At 49.1% G+C, this 19,028-nt stretch overlaps 1 protein-coding gene across 1 annotated transcript in view; it reads right to left on the reverse strand.

The window, feature by feature from the left end:
• MAP7D2 (MAP7 domain containing 2) overlaps window positions 1-19,028 on the reverse strand; it is a 95,829-nt gene that overhangs the window by 46,207 nt on the left and 30,594 nt on the right. The window contains 2 exon segments of the mRNA XM_013985990.2: window positions 5,038-5,201; window positions 6,153-6,230. Of these exon segments, the coding sequence (XP_013841444.2) occupies window positions 5,038-5,201; window positions 6,153-6,230 (242 nt within the window).

Consider the following 19,028-nt stretch of genomic DNA (forward strand, 5'->3'; position numbering starts at 1 on the left):
GACTTATGGACTGAGGAAAGGCTTCTTCGTTTCACTCACAGAAACACAGGACACTCAGGAGGGGCCTGGATCTCTCCCTCTGGCCCGCACCAGAGGGACGAGCTGAGCGTTCTCCACATGGCGGCCTCCTCTGCATCATTTCCCTCTGAAGAGCGCTTTGCTAAAAGATGGCCTCTCCAGGGAACTGTGAGCAGAAGGGGGATTTCTTTCCTCCTGGAAGTCTCAGCTCGCTATTTGCTATTAACTGCATTCCCGTTTTTGGCTGAGACTCTACAATCATGAGTGTGCATTTCCTGGCAGAATTCTGTCCTCGCGACCCTCCCGGGCCCACTAAATCCTGACGGCCAGCCCCAGTGACTCTGTCTGAGAAAAGAAGGGGGCTTGGAGGAACTAGAACTTCTTGACTACTTGAGGACTGAAGCAAGGTCACTCAAGACTGGGGCTGAACAGTATTTCATTATAGAGATCGAACAGCAAGTATTTAACCAGTGACCTAATTTAAGTGTTGGAATCTTTCACCTCAGCGCGAATTTAGTATCGAGTGGGTTATGGGAGATCGCCCACACGCCGGGAGGACCGCACAGGACAATCTCTCCCCTACTAGGAGATCCATGAGAACAAAGATCACCAAGACTCAGAGGCCAACCTGACCGCGGAACGGCCATCCAGGAGCGTAATTAAAAGGGAATGCTCGCCCCAAGCCAGACTCGTGGACCCTTCAGTTGCCTTTAGAAAATACACCCCTGTCATCTACCCCTAATCCACCAAGCTGCTCCAGACTCTACCGTTAGAGAGTCATTCCTGTGACCTGTAAGCAGGCTTATGAAAATGAAGTTTTCACTGAGAGAAGACACATTATTTTGCATCATCCACATGTGGACAGATGAGAAAAAACATGCGGTAACAAGCCCTACGCTCAAGGGACTTATAAAACCCAATGCTGTCAGAAGGGGTGATTCAAACACAGCAAAACCAAAACCGGTCCACCTCGCTCTTACGAGAGGTCAGTCCCATATGGTCTCATATTACCTAGTATGTGTGTATATCTTTCTATTCCTTCATGTGATGAAATGTAGAGAATCCTAGATTCGGAGTCAGGAGATGTAGATTCAAATCTCACTTCTGCCTGCTACTTTTTAGCCCCATGACCTTGAGTTAAGTGTTTAACATCCTTATGCATCACTTTTCTTATCTATATAAAGGGACGATATTATCTATTTTACCAATCATTCAAGTCTATAAGACAAAAACTAACATAGCAAGTTCTTATCCAATGCAAACAATCCAAATTTGAATAGGAGGATTACTAACACGGAAGTTTGGAGCAGTGGTTCTTAAACTTGAGTGAGCGTGCATCAGAATCCCCAGGAAGGCATTCCCATTGTGGCTCAGTGGTAACTAACCCAACTTGTATCATGAGGACATGGGTTGGATTCCCCAGCCAGGCTCAGTGGGTTAAGGATCCGGCGTTGCTGTGAGCTGTGGTGTAGGTCACAGACACAACTTGGATCTGGCATTGCTGTGGCTGTGGTGTAGGCTGGCAGCTACAACTCCGATTTGACCCCTAACCTGGGAACTTCCACATGCTGTGAGTGCAGCCCTTAGAAAAAAAAAATCCCCAGGAGGGATTGGTAAAGCACCAGCTGCTGAACCCCACCCCCAGAGTTTCTGATTCAGCAGGTCTAAAGTGAACCTGCTGAGAATATGCATTTCTGACAAGTTCCCAGATGATTCTGGTGCTGCTGGTCCTGGGACGATGCTGAGAACTACTGGTTAGAGGAAAGGCTGAGCCTGAGAGAGCATGTGCGAGAAAGTTCAATCGCAGTCCAAGCACATCCGAAGAACAATGCTAATAAATATCAGAGTTGGACACTGCGATTCTTGCCAAGCTGTGGCTCTCCGGACTACTGTCTTATGATCAAGAGAGGACAGGGAAAGGGCAACGCCCATTCTGTCCCTGGAATGCCCTCTGCTGGGTAGGGCTTAGTGGAAGAAGGAATGAGGGCAACTCACCCTTGACCCCTTGAGCTCTGGCCCTAGATCTGCCTGGATGAACTTAGAGGAGAACCACGACCAAGGCGACATGCTCGGCTGGCCAAGCAGTGTAAAAAGGCCTTTAGCATGGCCTGGCCACTGTTACCCAGACAGCTGCTTCTTGCAGGAGTGAAGGGCTGACTGGGCCTTTTCCAGTGCCCTTACAACATGTGTTCTGGAGATGACAGCTTAGGGGACAAGCCCTCAGGTGGTCCTAAGCATGGCTCCACGGAGGGCCTTTCTCTCTGTAGATGCCCACATGCGGCCAGAAAGTCACATAGGCACCATGGCCCCATGCCAGCCACTGTCCTCTGAGAGCAGCCAGCTCTCCGCTTAGTGAAGTTTTGTTGAGTAGACTTCAGAAACTTCCCGTTTTTACACTCAGCCTGGCGGGTTTTGTTAGGTATCAAGCAGTAAGAGTAAAGAGAAAGTTGTGATGTGTCACAGTAACTCAGAGAGGTGAAGCTACGCTTTGAAAGAAGCCTTTCCTGGTTATTTGTTTAGAATGAGGAACATGGGGGTGGCTTCTCCAAACCCCACTTTCCAAGGCCCCGAGTCATCATACTCCCGAGTGGAGATGGGTGAGCACGTTGCGCTGTGAGCCTTAACCCAGGTAGGTGACAAGGGCTTGTTCCAGAAGCTTGACTCTTGGGAGCTTTGTGGCAGATGAAGGTTGGAAGAACCCACCTTGGGGAAAAGGCAGCCTCTCCCACGAGAGACCGAGCTCAAGAGGTTAGGGTATCAAGTGGACACTGGACTCCTGCTCCTGCAGGACAGGCCGGCTCAGCTTCCGGCCCTCCCAGCCCTCAAGAGCTCTAGGAGCCAGGCTGGCTACGAGGCACACTTCTGTGTTGGTAGAGAGGAGGCCTCCAAGGTGAGCCTGGGGCTCATGCACACAGACCTGAGGTGTTCACAAGAGCAGCATCACAGCAACGACCCTAGGGTCGTGGAGCCAGGGCTGGGCTGGGGGGAGGGGAGGAATCAACATGCTTTTTATGAGCTCCTAGTACCAGACCCAGAGCCATCGGAGTTGGTGGGCAATCAGACACTTTTCAACAAGCCAGAGAAGCAAAATGGAATAAACCACCTTCCTGCAGAGGCTTTTCCCCGGTTGACAGAGACAACCCCTTACAAAAGGAACTTAAATCCGCACTGCGAAGGGAACAGACAGCCTCCAGAGTCATGTGCCAAGTAGGTAGAAGCACTCTCGAAGATCTCCAGCAACCCACAGGGCAAGGGCAAAGGCTCTCCTTTAGAAAGGACTCTCGAAGCTGAGACACAGCTGTCCTTCCCAAAGATCACCCACAAGAAGGCCAATCGGACCTCTGCACAAGCACAGCACCGACGACGATGTGGTTAATAGGCCAGCCTGCATGTGGAGAGTTCCCCAGGCTCTTGCGGGGCTCTGAGGGCGGGAGCAGGTGGAAGAGGGAGACCATCGCTTTCTGGGCTGCTCTACACCCGCAGGAGGCCCAGCTCTCAGCCCTGTCCTGCTGCGTCTGTGGAGCTGTGTGTGTGTGTGTGTGTGTGTGTGTGTGTGTGTGTGTGTGTGTGTGTGTGTGTGTGTGTGTGTGTGTTGACCATGGTCGGGCAGCAGCCCCTACTCCCTGCCTTCACCGCATCAGAGGTGAGAGGGAGCACCCAAAGCCAACAGCAGGCACCAACCACCTGGCGTGTCGTTCCCTCATGTACAAGAGAGGGGAGTCTGGCAGCTGGATCTAAAATGCCTCTGGCACCACTGTTCAGTAAAGAAAAATCACAGACAGGCAGTGCCTCTTAGGTGGACCCCCGTGACACTGTCAGGCGTGACGGAGGCTCAAGATGTGTCTCCCGTGACTTCACGGTGCCCCTCCCTGGAAAGAGCAGTGACACACATTCTCTGGAATCAGCAGTCCCACAGGATGTCCGGCGTGGAAACGGAGAGAGCAGGGACGACGGGGACAAGCTGTGAGGCCGGGAAGAGAGGATGGGAAGAACAGCGGCGAGCCTAGTGACTCATGACGAGTACACAGGCTGGGAAAGGACAGAGCCACGCTGGGTCACTGAAGCAGCCCACCCACGGTGGCTCTCGTCTTGGTCTCTACACTCCGTGGTCACAGGATGTAAAGGAGGTGACTTCTGTGAAAGTGCCAGCAAAGTACCTAGCACGGAGTAATCACTCAGAAATGTTAGCTTCCCTTCAGCGACTTTAGCTGACCTTGACTGAAACAAGGTCAGGAGAGCGCCTCCCAGGAGGGGTGATGGCAGAGGAGCCAAAATTCACAATCTCTGCATCTGATCGTGTTAGCGATGAACAAACCTCTATGTTGTTCATTCTGAATGATGAGTCACTATACCTTATGAATAAAAAATGACCATCACCTGATACAAGGCTATGATTACACCCTGAAAATATATTTGTTAAGAAAATCTATACCCCAAATACGCTTTCTGAATATGTTTTAAACGTTTAGTAATAAAGGATTCTGTCAGAGTAATTACATTCCACTTCTTCTTTAAAAGATAACTGGAGAAAAAGGATGATTAAAGCAAGAACTGCATTAAAATATACATAGACTGGCACGTTTGTACGAGAAGGTAGACTATTTGATTTTCCAGCAGGGAATACAAGGTCATGTCACCCTCTACGCTCAAAGCCCTTCGTCTAGCCCCATGTCTGCCCCAGAAGCACAGACTCCCTGCAAAACCCGCGGGTCTACGCCACCCAGGCTCCGTCCACAATCCCCTCTGAGTCTTTGAGTCAGAGATGGGCAGGCCTGGAAGAGGCCTTGGAGACTGCCAGGTCCAACCCCTTCGCTTCAGAGACAAGTGAATCAAGGCCCAGAGAGGCCCACCTGACTTGTCCGAGGTCCCAGAGCAAACTCACAGCTGAGCCGAAAGGCTAGGTCCCTGTGTTCCTGTTCTAGCGCTTCTCTTCGCCAGCCCAGAGCGGGGCAGGACCCCTCGATGCCCCGAGCGCCAAGCCCTGGGTGAGCTGCGGCGGCGCTGGGGCTCCGGCCTCACCTCCTCCTCCCGGAGCTTCTGCCTCCTCTTCTCCTCCACGGCAGCCCTCTTCTGCTCCTCGCGCTGCCGCTGCTCTTCCAGTTTCCGCCATCGCTCCTCAATTTGCTTTTCGTACTGCAGCTTGGCTCTTTTCTGTTTCTCCAGGATCTGCTGCTCCCGGGCAGCTGGGGGAAAGGAAGGCGGAAAGAGGTTTCATGACCACAGCACCTCGGCCATTTGGCTTAACACCCAAAACACAAGAGTGAGAGTGACAGCGAACAAAGGGCGCCATGGGATCACAGGCCGCGGCGATGGAGATGAAGGGTGCTGGGGCCTCTGCCACAAGCCGGGTGACCCTGGGCATAAAAACCCGCCCTCTCTCAGCCTCGGTTTCCTCCTCTGCGAAGTGGGGACGTTGCCTCCGAGAAATCCAAGTGCTGTGAAGGTGGAATGAGACAAGGTACTGAAAGGGCACAGTCCCTGCTCCTACAGGCGGGAGCTGACGCCCATCCCCGTCGGGTCGGCCGGGCCCGTCAGACCGCATCGAGAAACCAGAGCGGCGAGGGCACCTTCATTCGGAGCACATGAGCTGTGTACACCCCGCCCGGGCGCTGAGCTGGCGGAGGAGGTCGACAGAACAGGATGAAGGGAATCGGCCTTGCCCTCAAGACTTCTACTAAGGGGCCTCAACCCCACCGGGAGAGCCGGACCACAGTTCCCTGCGGGATGCGAGGCCTGGACCGACCAGGAGGAAGCAGTCAAGCAGTCCACGCTTGTCGCGGTGCCCTGCAGAAGCCACTCCACCTGCCTCAGGGCAGCCAGGGGGGGAGCAGGCTGGGCCCACCTGCCTGGAGCCTGCAAGAGGCAACACAGGCGTTCTCAGCAGGGTTCCTTGTCCTGGCGGAGAAAAGGCCTTCGGGGCCGGCCGCCTCCGTCCTCCGGAGGATGACCCTTGGAGCCGCCCCGTCGAATGGGCCAAGTCGCAGGGCAGGCTTGCCCCCAGTTCCCCATGTTCACCCAGCGACCGTCCTGGTTCTCTTCCCACCCAGTCAGTCATGAGTTTCTAAGGATCCTGAGAAAAGGCACCGCCACACCTCTACTCCCCTGGACCTAAACAGCCAAAGCGCACGACTCACCAAGACATTTTTCTCTTTCTTCTCGTCTTTCCTTAGCTAGGCGTTGTCTCTCATCGGATTTTAAAAATCCATCCATGCCTGCAAGAGAGAAAACACGATGAAAGCCCTCACTCTCCCGGTTTGCTGACTGCCAGGGGCCGCTGGGCCCGAGCCCTGGGTATGGCCGGCCACACGCACATGCCACCCAGCAACATCCCTCCACCCTCGGAGGCCCGATCCATCGCTCCCCACCACACGCACGGTCCCGCCCTGGGAGGCAACGGACGGGAGCCACGGCTTCCATACTCACCCATCAAGCTGGGCTGTAGTGGCCCAAAAGCCAGTCCCAGAGAACCAAGCCCTTAGTCCTCTGTCCCCAGACCTGGCCCTAGGGTCCGAAAACGCAATAAGTGACAGAGAGGCTTGGCAATGTGGAGAAAAGCCCACAGAGCCTCCCCCAGTCTGGCTCTCAGGGGAAGGGAGAAGCCCAAAAGTAGATGCACTTATCATGTAGACAGTGAACATTCGACTTTCTGGAAGGAGCCAATTACTGAGGGACACATATGAGCTCCTGGGCTGAGCAATGAAAAAATACAACACTCAAGTGTGATTTCAGCTCTCCCAGATTTCCTCCGAGGTCCTCGCATTTCTGAATCACAAAAAAGGACTATAACAGACTCCTCTTGTTATTTAACTATCTACAACAAATAAAACAAATGGCAGTCCCCCCTCCCACCAAAAAAAATGACCAGGAAACATCCCAAGAGCTCCTCATCTCCACGACCCTAAAGGGCTTTCTGAATCAAAGATTAAATGATCATCATGGTCGTTTTAGGACTGAAAGTCATCTACCGCACTTGGTCACAACTGGTCGTTCACGAGCATCACTTACAGTGTTCAAGCGCTACATTCCGCAGAAACTGGCTTTCGTGTTAGGACAACGAGGTTCACATGCCCAGGACCCGGGCCCTCTTCTCTGCCAGTCATAGCTGACTTCAAAGTGTGCCTTGCTGCCCCAGGGACCTGCACCCCTTTCAGGAATGTTCCTGCCACTGCCCAGGAGAGGGACCCAGAGGCGTGGACTGCAGCGCAGGTGGCAAGAATGCATACAGAGATGGACGTGATAACCACTGGGTTCTCGTGGCTCCCCATGAGCATCTCATTTTGCAGCCTGGATTATGCAGCAGGAATATTAAAGCTCAAGAGAGAAGTCCTGGAGAATCAACCTCAACTACGTGCCACTGCCCAGGTTTGCTTTTAGTCAACCTTTTTTTTTTTTTCTTTTTAGGGCCGCATCCATGGCATAAGGAGGTTCCCAGGCTAGGGGTCCAGATGGAGCTGTAGCTGCTGGCCCACACCACAGCTCACGGCAATGCTGGATCCTTAATCCACTGAGCAAAGCCAAGGATCAAACACACATCCTTATGGATACTAGTCAGGTTTGTCACCCACTGAGCCACAACGGGAACTCCCTGTTTTCAGTCAACTCTTAATCAGCACTAGCAAGGACATGAAGAGCATCAAGAATTTAAAGGCCCAACTTCTCAGCTCATCATTGCTGCCCCCCCACCAAGCTGACCCCAAACCCTCTTCCCAACTTGATCTCAGCACTGCCCCTTTCCCCCACGCTCCCTGCACCTGTTTAAACCCCATCCATCTTCAAGACCTCACAGTTTCCCAGGCCTGTGATGCTCTGTGCCCTCACATGGCTGGCAGAACCCTAATTTCATTCTGCTTTGTTGCAGAGTGCTCTAAGTCAGTCTCCCTGTGGCAGGGGGTGGGGGTGAGGGGGCTACAAAGGACCCATATGCATCTCTGGGTCACCCAGCCACAATGTTCAAAGGCAGGTGTATGATCAGTGGAAGGAGCAGGGAGATAAAACCAGGTTTCTCTTTTACAATTCTCTAAACATTTTCAAGCTCTCGCCTCTACCTTAAGTGTTCAATTAATAAGGATTTGTTCTGTGTAAGAAGCTACAAAGAGAAGCCTAGGACCCCTGGACAGATGCTGGCATCAGCACCCATATCAACTTGTCAGCCCAAGCAGGTCCCATCACCCCCCCAGATCGAAGGTACAGCCTGAGTACCACTGAGAGTGTTCTTCATACAGAAGAAAGAAGGAAAAACTGAGGGAAAGGGGCCAACCACATTTGAAAGCAGCCATGTTATCTTGAGGCTTTACCAACCGAAGGCTGTTTGTTCCAGGGACAAGCATGATTTTAGGCTGCCCTCATGTGGACACTTGGAAGACTCATACCTTCAAATCATTTCCTTTCCAGAAAATCTTGACTGTCATGCCGGTAGTTAGCATCTGCTTCATCGTAACAGGAGGCGACAATCATGGGAGCAATTGCTATGAAACAAGGGCACTGCTTGCATGTACTCAGCCCACTCACCCCATGATTATGGAGGTACTATTATGATCTTCATCTTATAGGTACAGAAAGGGAGGCAGAGAGGTTACTTAACTTGTTCAAAGTCATACCATCAGAAAGTGGAGATGTCAGATGCCAATGTAAGAACCTGACTCCAAGATCCATACTCAATTAATGCTTTCCTGTGTGGCTCTCTGGCAAAGGAAAGAATGTAAAGCTTGATCTTGGTACCCATGAATGAAAGCTTCATGACTTTCTTTCTGAGACCCAGTATGGGACGCTGCGAACAAGTCCCATCCTTGTCTCAGAAATGAGCATGTAAATTTGGAGAGAAGTGCAAGTCCAGCCCACTAGAGAAGTACCAAGCAAGCACTACTGTGAGCCAAGCACTGGCCGGCTGGGCACAGATGTGCTAATTATTTGCTGCTGCTTCAAACTGATGGTTTGGAAATACTTGGATGCTGGGAGGGGAAGTAGGGGTAGTAGCCAGATGATCCTGGGGGCAACTGTGCCAAGCAATTCTGCTTTGGCCCCACTGAGGCGGCTGGAGTGACTCAAATAGCCCAAGGTGGGTAACCTGGACTCTCTATGCCATCATATGGCAGCCACAAGCCACATGTGACTCTTTAAATTTAAGATAATCAAAATTAAATGCATTAAAAGTTCAGATCCTCTACCACGCTGAGCCCGTTCCAGGCACTCACTAGCTGCATGAGGCTGGCGGCCACCATACTGAACAGCACTGAAGGAGGAGCCTCGAGACTCACTCTTGCGATTCTCCCCTTTCGCACTGAACTGCTCTGGAATGCACGTGAATACGCAAGATCTTAGAGTCCGACTGGGTTGAGTTTTGCTGGGTGAGAAAGGCTGGGGTAAGGCCTCATCCCTCCACACAGCATCTGCCTCTTCAGATTAAAAGAACTGTCAAGCACACAAATGAACCTACCTATAAAACAGAAACAGATTCAGGGACACAGAGAACAGACTGTGGTTACCAAGGGGGAGGGGGTTGGGGAGGGATGGAGTGGGAAAGTTGGGGTTAAGCAGATGCAAACTATTACATATGGGAAGGACAAACCACAAGGTCCTACTGCAAAGCACAGGGAATTATATTCATCATCCTGTGATAAACCATCATGGAAAAGAGTATCTTTTTAAAATGTGTGTGTGTGTGTGTGTGTGTGTGTGTGTGTGTGTGTGTGTCTAACTAAATCACTCTGCCGTACAGCAGAAATTAACACATTGTAAATCAACTATAACTTCAACTAAAAAAATTGTTACAGATGGCAAAAAAACACATGAAAAAATGTTCAACATTGCTAATTATTACAGAAATGAAAATAAAAACTACAATGAAAACTATCATCTTACACAGGTCAGAATGGCCATCATCAAAAAGTCGACAAACAATAAATGCTGGAGAGGATGTGGAGAAAAGGGAACGCTCCTACACTGTTGATGGGAATGTAAGTTGGTACAACCACTAAGGAAAACAGTATGGAGGTTCTCCAGGAAGCTAAAACAGAACTACCATGTGACCCTGCAATGTCACTCCTGGGCATCTGTTGGGAGAAAACCCTACTTCAAAAACATACATGCATCCCAAAGTTCACTGCAGCACTATTAACAATAGCCTCATGGAAGCAACCTAAATGTCCATCAACGAAGGAATGGATAAAGAGCATGTGGTACAGACACACAATGGAATATTGCTGAGTCATAAAAAGAGTGAAATGATGCCATTTGCAGTAACATGGGCGCAACTAGAGATCATCATACTAAGTGAGGTAAGTCAGAGAGAGAAAGACAAACATCAGATGGTATCAGTTATATATGGAATCTAAAAAAAGGATACAAATGAACTTACTTGCAGAACAGAAACAGACTCACGGACTGAAAACAAAGGTATGGTCACCAAAGGGGACGGGTGAGGGGAGGGATGAACTGCGGCCCCAGGTGGGGACTGGCATGTGCACACAGCGGCATACAGAATGACTGGCCAATGGGGAACTGCACAGGGAACTCTACCCAGTATTCTGCTATAAGCTATATGGGAAAGAACCGGAAAAAGAATGGGTGTGTGTATATGTATAACTGAATCACTTCGTTGTACAGCAGAAATTATCACAACATTGTAAATCTATACTTCAATAAAACTTAAAAAAATTGTTGAGCAATTATTTCCAGAACATCCATTTGAAGAGAAGCCAAATTAACTCCTATCTCCACCTTGTGATTCCTCTCCACCCTCCAGGGAACCCTGCCAAGAGGCCTTTGGCTTATCCCAAAGGAAGAAAGGGTGGAGCACAAACCAGGCAGTCTCGATCTGTTACAGCGCATGCACCTGACCAGTTATTACCATTACAGCAACACAGCCAGAGCAACTCAAGAAGACTATGGCCACAGACCCAGGGCAAGTGACCTTAGTACATGAACACTAACAATACCGGCAGACCTCCTCTCAAGACACGGGACAGTCAGGAGCTAATGCTGAATGTGGTTCCACAAGGAAGCCTGCTTTCTGTATGACCCCAAATCCTAGTGTTTAATTTCCTGACCCAATTACCCTTTGTCCCTCGTATTACATGTACACACTTATCATCTCTCTTTTATCAAACCAGAAACCCATTTTATCCTTGAAGCCCATGAGAACAGAAGCAGAAGAGATCAGTGCTTGCCAGGGGTTAAAGAAGAGGGGCCAAAGGGAAGTGGTGGCTATAAAGGGGCGTTGTGAAGGGACAGTGCAGTGATGACTGTCCACCCTAGCCATGACGGTGGATGACAACGCAGCAGGTCAGTACCACCGGTGGCAACTGGGTCAAGGGTACCCGGGACCTCTCTGTGGTACTGCTTTTAAGTGTATGTGAATGTGCCGTGACCTCAAAGTAGAACATTTAATTTTTAAAAATCTGGTCCAAGTGTAAAGCCCTGGGAGGGACTCAAAAACAAAGAGGGAGCAGGGGACACCTTCCCAGAGGCATCCCACCTGGCAGAAGAACCGGGGCACCCGTGTCAGAGCCACCCCTGTGCCATTTGATGCAACAATGCTTCCCAGGACAAGGTCATGCGGGAAGTGTGCGCCCCTGAAACGGAGGTCTTTTCCTGGCGATTCATCCCTCCAGGAAATGAGAATGAAACAGGGGTACTAAGCAGCCCAACAAGTATTTTATGTTAAAAGAAGAGCATAAAATTTCATACTTCACTGACCTGCTCTTGCTTGGAGTAACTTCCCGTTATCCTTGGGCTGCAGCAACACATTTTTAAAAACTAATTTAAAAACGAATTTTATTAGCCTGAGGCTCTCTCCCACTAGAATATTAATGAGTTGATATTAGTCAATTATTCATGGTACTGTAATAACCATTATCGAAATACAAAGTTTTTAGGGGAAGCCAGCTGTGTTTGACTTTCAAAATTGATCGCATTAAATGAATTTGAAAGTACCCTTCCCAATCACAACTCACATCCGTGCAGCTGCAATGTCCAGACAAAAGAAAGGGAGCCAGGAGGGAAGAGCTCACCAAATAGGAAGGCCAGTGGCAGCCAGCCCCCTCCTCCGGGGTGCCCACCCCTCTGTGGGCCTGCAGGCAGGTTTGCCCTCACAGCTCTGTGGTGACTGGTCTGTGCTGGGATGATCTCAGTGCGTTGGAGATCACTGGTTCTCACTGTGGCAACCCAATGCGACCATCTGGGGAGCTCTGGAAATTACAGGTGCCTGCCTCCCCCCCACCCCCCAGCCCCGCAGACTGCCCTGGTCGTCACAGGTGTGGCCGGGGTCTTGGTGCTCTGAGAGCTCCTGTGTAGGCGCTGTGAGCAGCAGGAGGGCTGAGAACGGTCCTCCCACCAGAGCGTGGGTCAGAACCGCCTAGAGCGCTTGTGGACCCAGGCCACTGGACAGCGCCCCTGGAGTTCTTCATGGAGTGGGCCTGCAGTGAGCCAGACAATCTGCCTTTCTACAAGCTCCCAGGGGAGGCTGATGCTGTTGGTCCACAGCCCATATCTTGAGAACCGCTTTTACAGACTATGCGGATTCTACACGGCAAGGCCCTGCCTTTGGCTTCTCTTTGGATGTCCAGAGCCCAGCCGAGTGTGGAGCCCAGAAAGTGGGCCCCAAAACACACATGCAGAAGGAACAACTGGCCAGCTGCCCGCACCCCCCCAACACACACAGCGCCTGCCATGGTTGTTTAGTGCCCTACACGCTACTGTGTGGGCCTCTCCATCTGCCCCTTGCTCCCTAGTCTTATCTGCCAACCCCTAGCACCCTGCACATGATACTCAAATGTTCGCTGAATGAGTAGCCATGAATATTATGTCCCACTGATGGAAACTTCCCCATTTGGAGAGCATTTAAGCTTGTATCAAAAGCGTCTATAAAAACAGGAAACATTTTTAAGTATCTCTGCAGCCATAATCCTGCTGGATCTGTGCAAGGAAATTAAAAGGTAAAGAAAGGAAGATAGCTTTCCCCCCACCCCCGCTGCTCCCCCATCCCCCTCCCAACTGAGGCTGAAATGAATCTTTCTTCTAAGTTCCATCATTGCTCCGGGGCCCTTTCCCCTCTAGTTCATGGTCCTCAAGCACAGGAAGCTCCATCCTCCATGGGCCTTCTCTCTTGACTCCCCTTTCCAGTTCCATTACCAGGACATTCGCTTCTCAAGGGCAGGGCCCATGTCCCATTTCTTCTTGGAGCCCTCAAAGGTCCCACCACAGTATTCTGTACACATTAAGTACTCAATAAATGTGGAAGTCACAAGCACCTACTGTGCGCCTTGCCTGGAGTATTAAGACACACATTTTCTTTTCTTTTCAGCCGCACCCATGGCATACGGAGGTTCCCAGACTAGGGGTCGAATAGGAGCTGCAGCTGCCGGCCTACACCACAGCCACACCAACGCCAGAGCAAATGTGCTGTTAGAACCAAAAAAAAAAAAAAAAAAAAAAAAAAAGGGAGGATGAAAAAAACTGCCAATAAATGACCAATGTGTTGTGATAAAGAGTTATTGTGATTACATGAAATGATGTATGTAAAGAACTTCCCACTGTAACAAATGCTCTTTAAATGTCTGTGGCCATTTTTAGGTGGGGAGGATGTATTTTGAGATTAGAGAAATTGAGATTCAGAAAAAGTCAAGTGACCTACCCAAAGTCAGGGTAGGAGGGTTCTCATTATCTCTCTGACCCTTAATCCACTGTGACTTCTCCCAGACACTGCTGCTCTTGTCGGGGGAAGGGAGGCAGGACCAGATTCAGATCAATGAAGGGCAGGAAGGTGGAAATTCCAGGGAGGGGTAATGGTATATGCAAAAAAATGTTCGAAAATAATAGGTAAAGCCTGAAATCTCAATGAACTGCAATCCTACCAGTAGGAAATGAAAATCAGTGGACAGAATCTAGAACCTTTTCCATCCCTGCATATGAGTATATTGTTGTTGTTCAGAAAGGATTACATATTCTTGCCTCATATTTTTTTTTTTTTTTGGTCTTCTTAGGGCCGCACCCTCAGCACATGGAGGTTCCAGGCTAGGGGTCAGGTCAGAGCTGCAGCTGCCAGCCTATGCCACAGCCCCAGCCACGCCAGATCCAAGCCATGTCTTCGACCTACACCACAGCTCACAGCCACGCCAGATCCTTAATCCACGGAGCGAGGCCAGGGATAGAACCCTCATCCTCCTGGATACCACTAGGTGGGTTCGTTAACCACTGAGCCACGACAGGAACTCCAACCTCATATTTTTCAATTAAAATTTCAATACCAATTACAGTATTGTATGTACAGTATGTACAAGTGTGCACGTGCACACACCAGAGAACAGGCAAAAGCTGCAGGTTATAATGCAATCCTCTGACCCTTTTCGAATCTCCAGTAAAGATCTGAAATGCTTTTCTTCCTTTTGAACTAATGAATTCTATTTCTTTGGCTACCACATGGGGTTCTGGTATTTATTTGGGATATTTATTTTAGAAACAAATACCTAGGCAGGAATTGACCCCAAGATAATTGCAGTGTTACAGAGACCCTTCAGTAGCCATTTATCCCATTTTCTGTCTCTGGTAAGAGCAGAACCAGGTTACTTCAATTGCAATTTGTGTCTTGGGAAGATGATTTCTCCCGGTAGTTCACCTAGGAATTCTTGGTGGGGAACAGGGTAGGCAGAACTAATTCAGTGATTCTCAAGCGTTAGCACACATCAGAAGAGTCCCTTGGCGGTCTTCTTGAAAATGGGCCCCCCAGGGTCCACCCCTAGAGCTTCTGATTAAGGAGGTCTGTGTGGAGCCTGAAAACCTGCATTTCTAACAAGTTCTCAGGTGATGCTGATGCTGCTCCATACTTATGAGAACCACTGATCTAATACATTTCCTGCTATAATCATTTTTTTTATGATTTGTTTTCCATTATAGCTGCTTTACAGTGTTCTGTCAATTTTCTCCTGTACAGCAAGGTGACCCAGTCACACATACATATATACATTCTTTTTTCTCACATTATCATGCTCCATCCTAAGTGACTAGACATAGTTCTCAGGGCTATACAGCAGGATCTCATTGCTTATCCATTCCAAAAGCAACAGTTTGCATCTATTTTTTTTACAGTATTTTTTTTATTTATTTATTTTCCCCACTGTATAGCAGGGGATCAAGTTATCCTTACATGTATACCTTTGTTCTGTTGCAATATGAGTATCTAGACATAGTTCTCAACGCTACTCAGCAGGATCTCCTTGTAAATCTATTCCAAGTTGTGTCCGATAAGCCCAAGCTCCCCATCCCTCCCACTCCCTCCCCCTCCCATCAGGCAGCCACAAGTCTCTTCTCCAAGTCCATGATTTTCTTTTCGGTGGAGAGGTTCATTTGTGCTGGATGTTAGATTCCAGTTATAAGTGATATCATATGGTATTTGTCTTTGTCGTTCTGACTCATTTCACTCAGCATGAGAGTCTCTAGTTCCATCCATGTTGCTGCAAATGGCATTGTTTTGTTCTTTTTATGGCTGTGTAGTATTCCATTGTGTATATGTACCACATCTTAATCCATTCATTCATCTGGTGGGGAGAGCTGTGCCCTTAAGCATGAGCGAGGCAGGACAGAAAACCCCTTATCCCAAGCCTGATTCTATCCTTGTTTCCTGAGTGTTTCCCACACTGCACACGCCGGGTGATGGGGGTCTGGAGCCTTCAGGCGTCCAACCTGAGGACAGCCCCTTAGTCCCAGGCTGTCTGATTCTTCTTAGCTACCTCACTGGACTCCAGACCTGAACTTCAACCACCGCGGAGAACTCAACCATCCAAACCCCTATACTCCCAGTCTCATCTCTCAGTGGCTCAGCCCCACATCAGAGATGGCCCCACTTATGCCAGTGCATCAAGGGGCCATTCACAGGGCTTCTGGAACTGAACCCTAGGCATCGGTGTGGTACTAGGGCCTGCAGTTCCAAAAAGATTTCCTAGTTTCAAAACAAAATTACAAAGGGGAAATAATGAGGTTAGAAAAAAAAATCACTCTTCATATCGCAGTTTGAAGACATATTAAGAATTTCAAAAGCTATAATAACCTCCTATTTCTTTTCTCCCAGAAAAGCACGCCCAGCAGGGTTGCTGGCCCCATCCCAACCTACAGGCCCCGCACGTGGCATCCTGAAACAAGGATATCTTCAAGGGCACTTTGAGGTCTTGAGGCAGAAACAACTTCCCTGCCCAAAGAGATTCTTTTTAAAACCTGAGAGCAGAGCAAAATGTGTGCCTCCTGGAGTTCCTGTTGTGGCTCGGCAGGTTAAGAACCCAACTCGTATCCATGAGGATGCGGGTTCAATCCCTGGCCTCGCTCAGTGGGTTAAGGACCTGGCACTGCTGTGAGCTGTGGCATAGATCACAGAGGCAGCTTGGATCCTGTGTTGCTGTAGCTGTAATGTAGGCCTGGAGCTGCAGCTCAGACTCGACCTCTAGCCCAAGAACGAGCATATGCGGCAGGTGCGGCCCTAAAAAAGAAAACAAAGAGTGTGCCCCCAACTCAATATCATTCTGGGCAGTCAGGCATGCCATCATCAACAGCCGGGCAGATAGCCCCAGCTTGCTAATTAAATTTATCCCACTTCACTTCACACACACTCCCCTCCTGCCATAGCTCTTTAGAAAAACAAACATTGCATGAATCTTATAGTTCTACTTATTGCTGCTGGTGGACAGAAGCTAATTTTGAAAATAGTAAGATTATAGACTGTGACGCTGACAAGAGGAACGGTAAAACATGAATCTCGATCTTTCTTTCTGGGAAAGACTTTTGCAAATTAAAACAACAAGGCCATCAGAGGTGAAGTCCCAAGGTTTATGGACATGTGCAGGCTTTTTGGGGGGCCGTTCCCCAGAAAAGGCCCCTGCCATTCAAAACAGCATACGGTGAACGCCCTTTTGTGCACTACAGCTGTGTCTGAGCACGGCTGCCTTGCCTACTGTGGCTGTCACTGTTTCCTCTGCAGGAATTTAAAAACTGGGGATATGTCATGGACTTGGAGAAGAGACTTGTGGTTGCCAAGGGGGAGGGGGAGGGAGTGGGATGGATTAGGGGCTTGGGGTTCATAGATGCAGACTATTGACTTTGGAATGGATTAGCAATGAGATCCTGCTGTGCAGCACTGGGATCCATGTCTGGTCACTTCTAATGGAGCAGGATAATGGGAGACTAAAGAATGGATACATGTATGTGTGACTGGGTCGCCTTGCTGTACAGGAGAAAATTGACAGAACACTGTAAACTAGCCATAATGGAAAAAAATAAAAACCATTATATTAAAAAAAAAAAACAACCCTGGTGATATATGTATTTTCAAATCCTGCATGTTGCCTTTTACCTGCAAATACCATCACCCAAGAATAACAATATGCTGTTTGTTGCTCTTTAAGCATGCTAGCCCATTCCAGCAACCCGATTTTGGATCCACATTATTTTAAATTAGCCAAACTGCCACATTGAAAGGTCACTACACACATTTCTATTCCAGCTGACCTAAAACCAGTGCGTACAAGACCACTGCCTTTAAAAATACAGTGGTTCTCAACCAGGGGTGACTGTGTCTCAGAGGAAACACCTGGCGACGTCTAGAGGTACTTGGGGTTGTCACACCTTGAGGGGAAGCATGCTCCCACCATCTAGTGGATAGAGACCAGAAATGCTGCTGAATATCCGATGGTGCACAGGACAGCCCCGCCCACCCCGACACACACACTAAAGGATTACCCAGCCCAAAATGTCAGCAGTGCCAAGTTTGAGAAACCCTGCTCTAGAAGCTGCACTGCACACAATAAGTAGAAAAACCTCCTCCACAATGAATACAGCTTGGCTCATACATAATGGCCTGAAAAAAGCTAGAAAATGGTAAATACAGAATAAACATGATTCCCATTTGGACAACTTGGTTAAATACTGTAACAATTTGTAGTACTATCCATTGCATTTTTTAAATTCTTCAAAAATAGAGAATAAGTATCTTACAGGTGTTTGACATATCAACTGGCATAACTTGTTCCCCTAGGTAGGACTGTGGCTAAATGCTTTAATATTAGCGGTAAAGATTTTGTAACAATCACTGGAACAAACTGCCCCAGTGCTGCTTTCCTGCATGGCGGCGCAGTGAAACCACAGTGCAAATCTGCAAGGAGGCAAAGGCAATGCGCTGCCCTCAGGACCTGGGGTGAGGAGGCTTCCACCGCCAGGGAACCTCCTCAACAGGTCACCGGGGGGAAAGCAAACGCCCTCCATCTGCCTTCACACGGCCTTCGCAGGCCCTACGAGGCAAGGAAGTTCCCTCCTAAGGACCTCTGTACAAATTATACCCTTAACCACAGGCCCTACGGATGGAAACAATCCACGCTGGGTCTTACAATAAATATCCTGCCCACTTATAGAGCAAGAGAGGGAGAACAAAGATAGATGGAGCAGCTCTGATTCCTGTAAAATCCAATAAGCATTTGAGAATGGGTTTAGATGATTTTATCAGCACTAAAAGGAAGTCTTATGTATCTGATCAAAGTTGTTTTAAAAATACAGCATTTCCCTGGGCACTTTTTTACCATAAAGAATCAGTAGAATGTAGGTTGCTTCACGACTGCATCCCTTTTTATAGTAACAGGAAGGACGTCTGTGTTGCCCAGGCAACCCGAGGTTTCACTCATCAATACAGCACCAAGCACTTTCATCGAGCCCAGTATCAATCTTCTGAGGTTGCAAAATCAGACTTCTCTGCTGAGGACAGGACATGATGGTCCTGCACACAGCACAGCTGAGATGGTTAAACACAAGAAGCAAAGACAAAGGGTAGGGATCCGGTAAAGCACTTTCTCAAGTTTTTCTCCAGGTGATCATTCAAGCTGACAACAGGGCATTTGGTCCAACCGGCTCTCAGACCTTCATTCTTTGCAGACACACCCACTGGGAACACCTACAAGCTAAAAGGCAGATATAAGGCGGGGAGCTGGGTCCTGCTCACAGCTCTTCCCCCCCCCCCCCCCCCGCCCCATGCATCTGTCCTG

Source organism: Sus scrofa, chromosome X (assembly GCF_000003025.6).
Source record: "Sus scrofa isolate TJ Tabasco breed Duroc chromosome X, Sscrofa11.1, whole genome shotgun sequence".
NCBI classification, from domain to species: Eukaryota; Metazoa; Chordata; class Mammalia; order Artiodactyla; family Suidae; genus Sus; species Sus scrofa.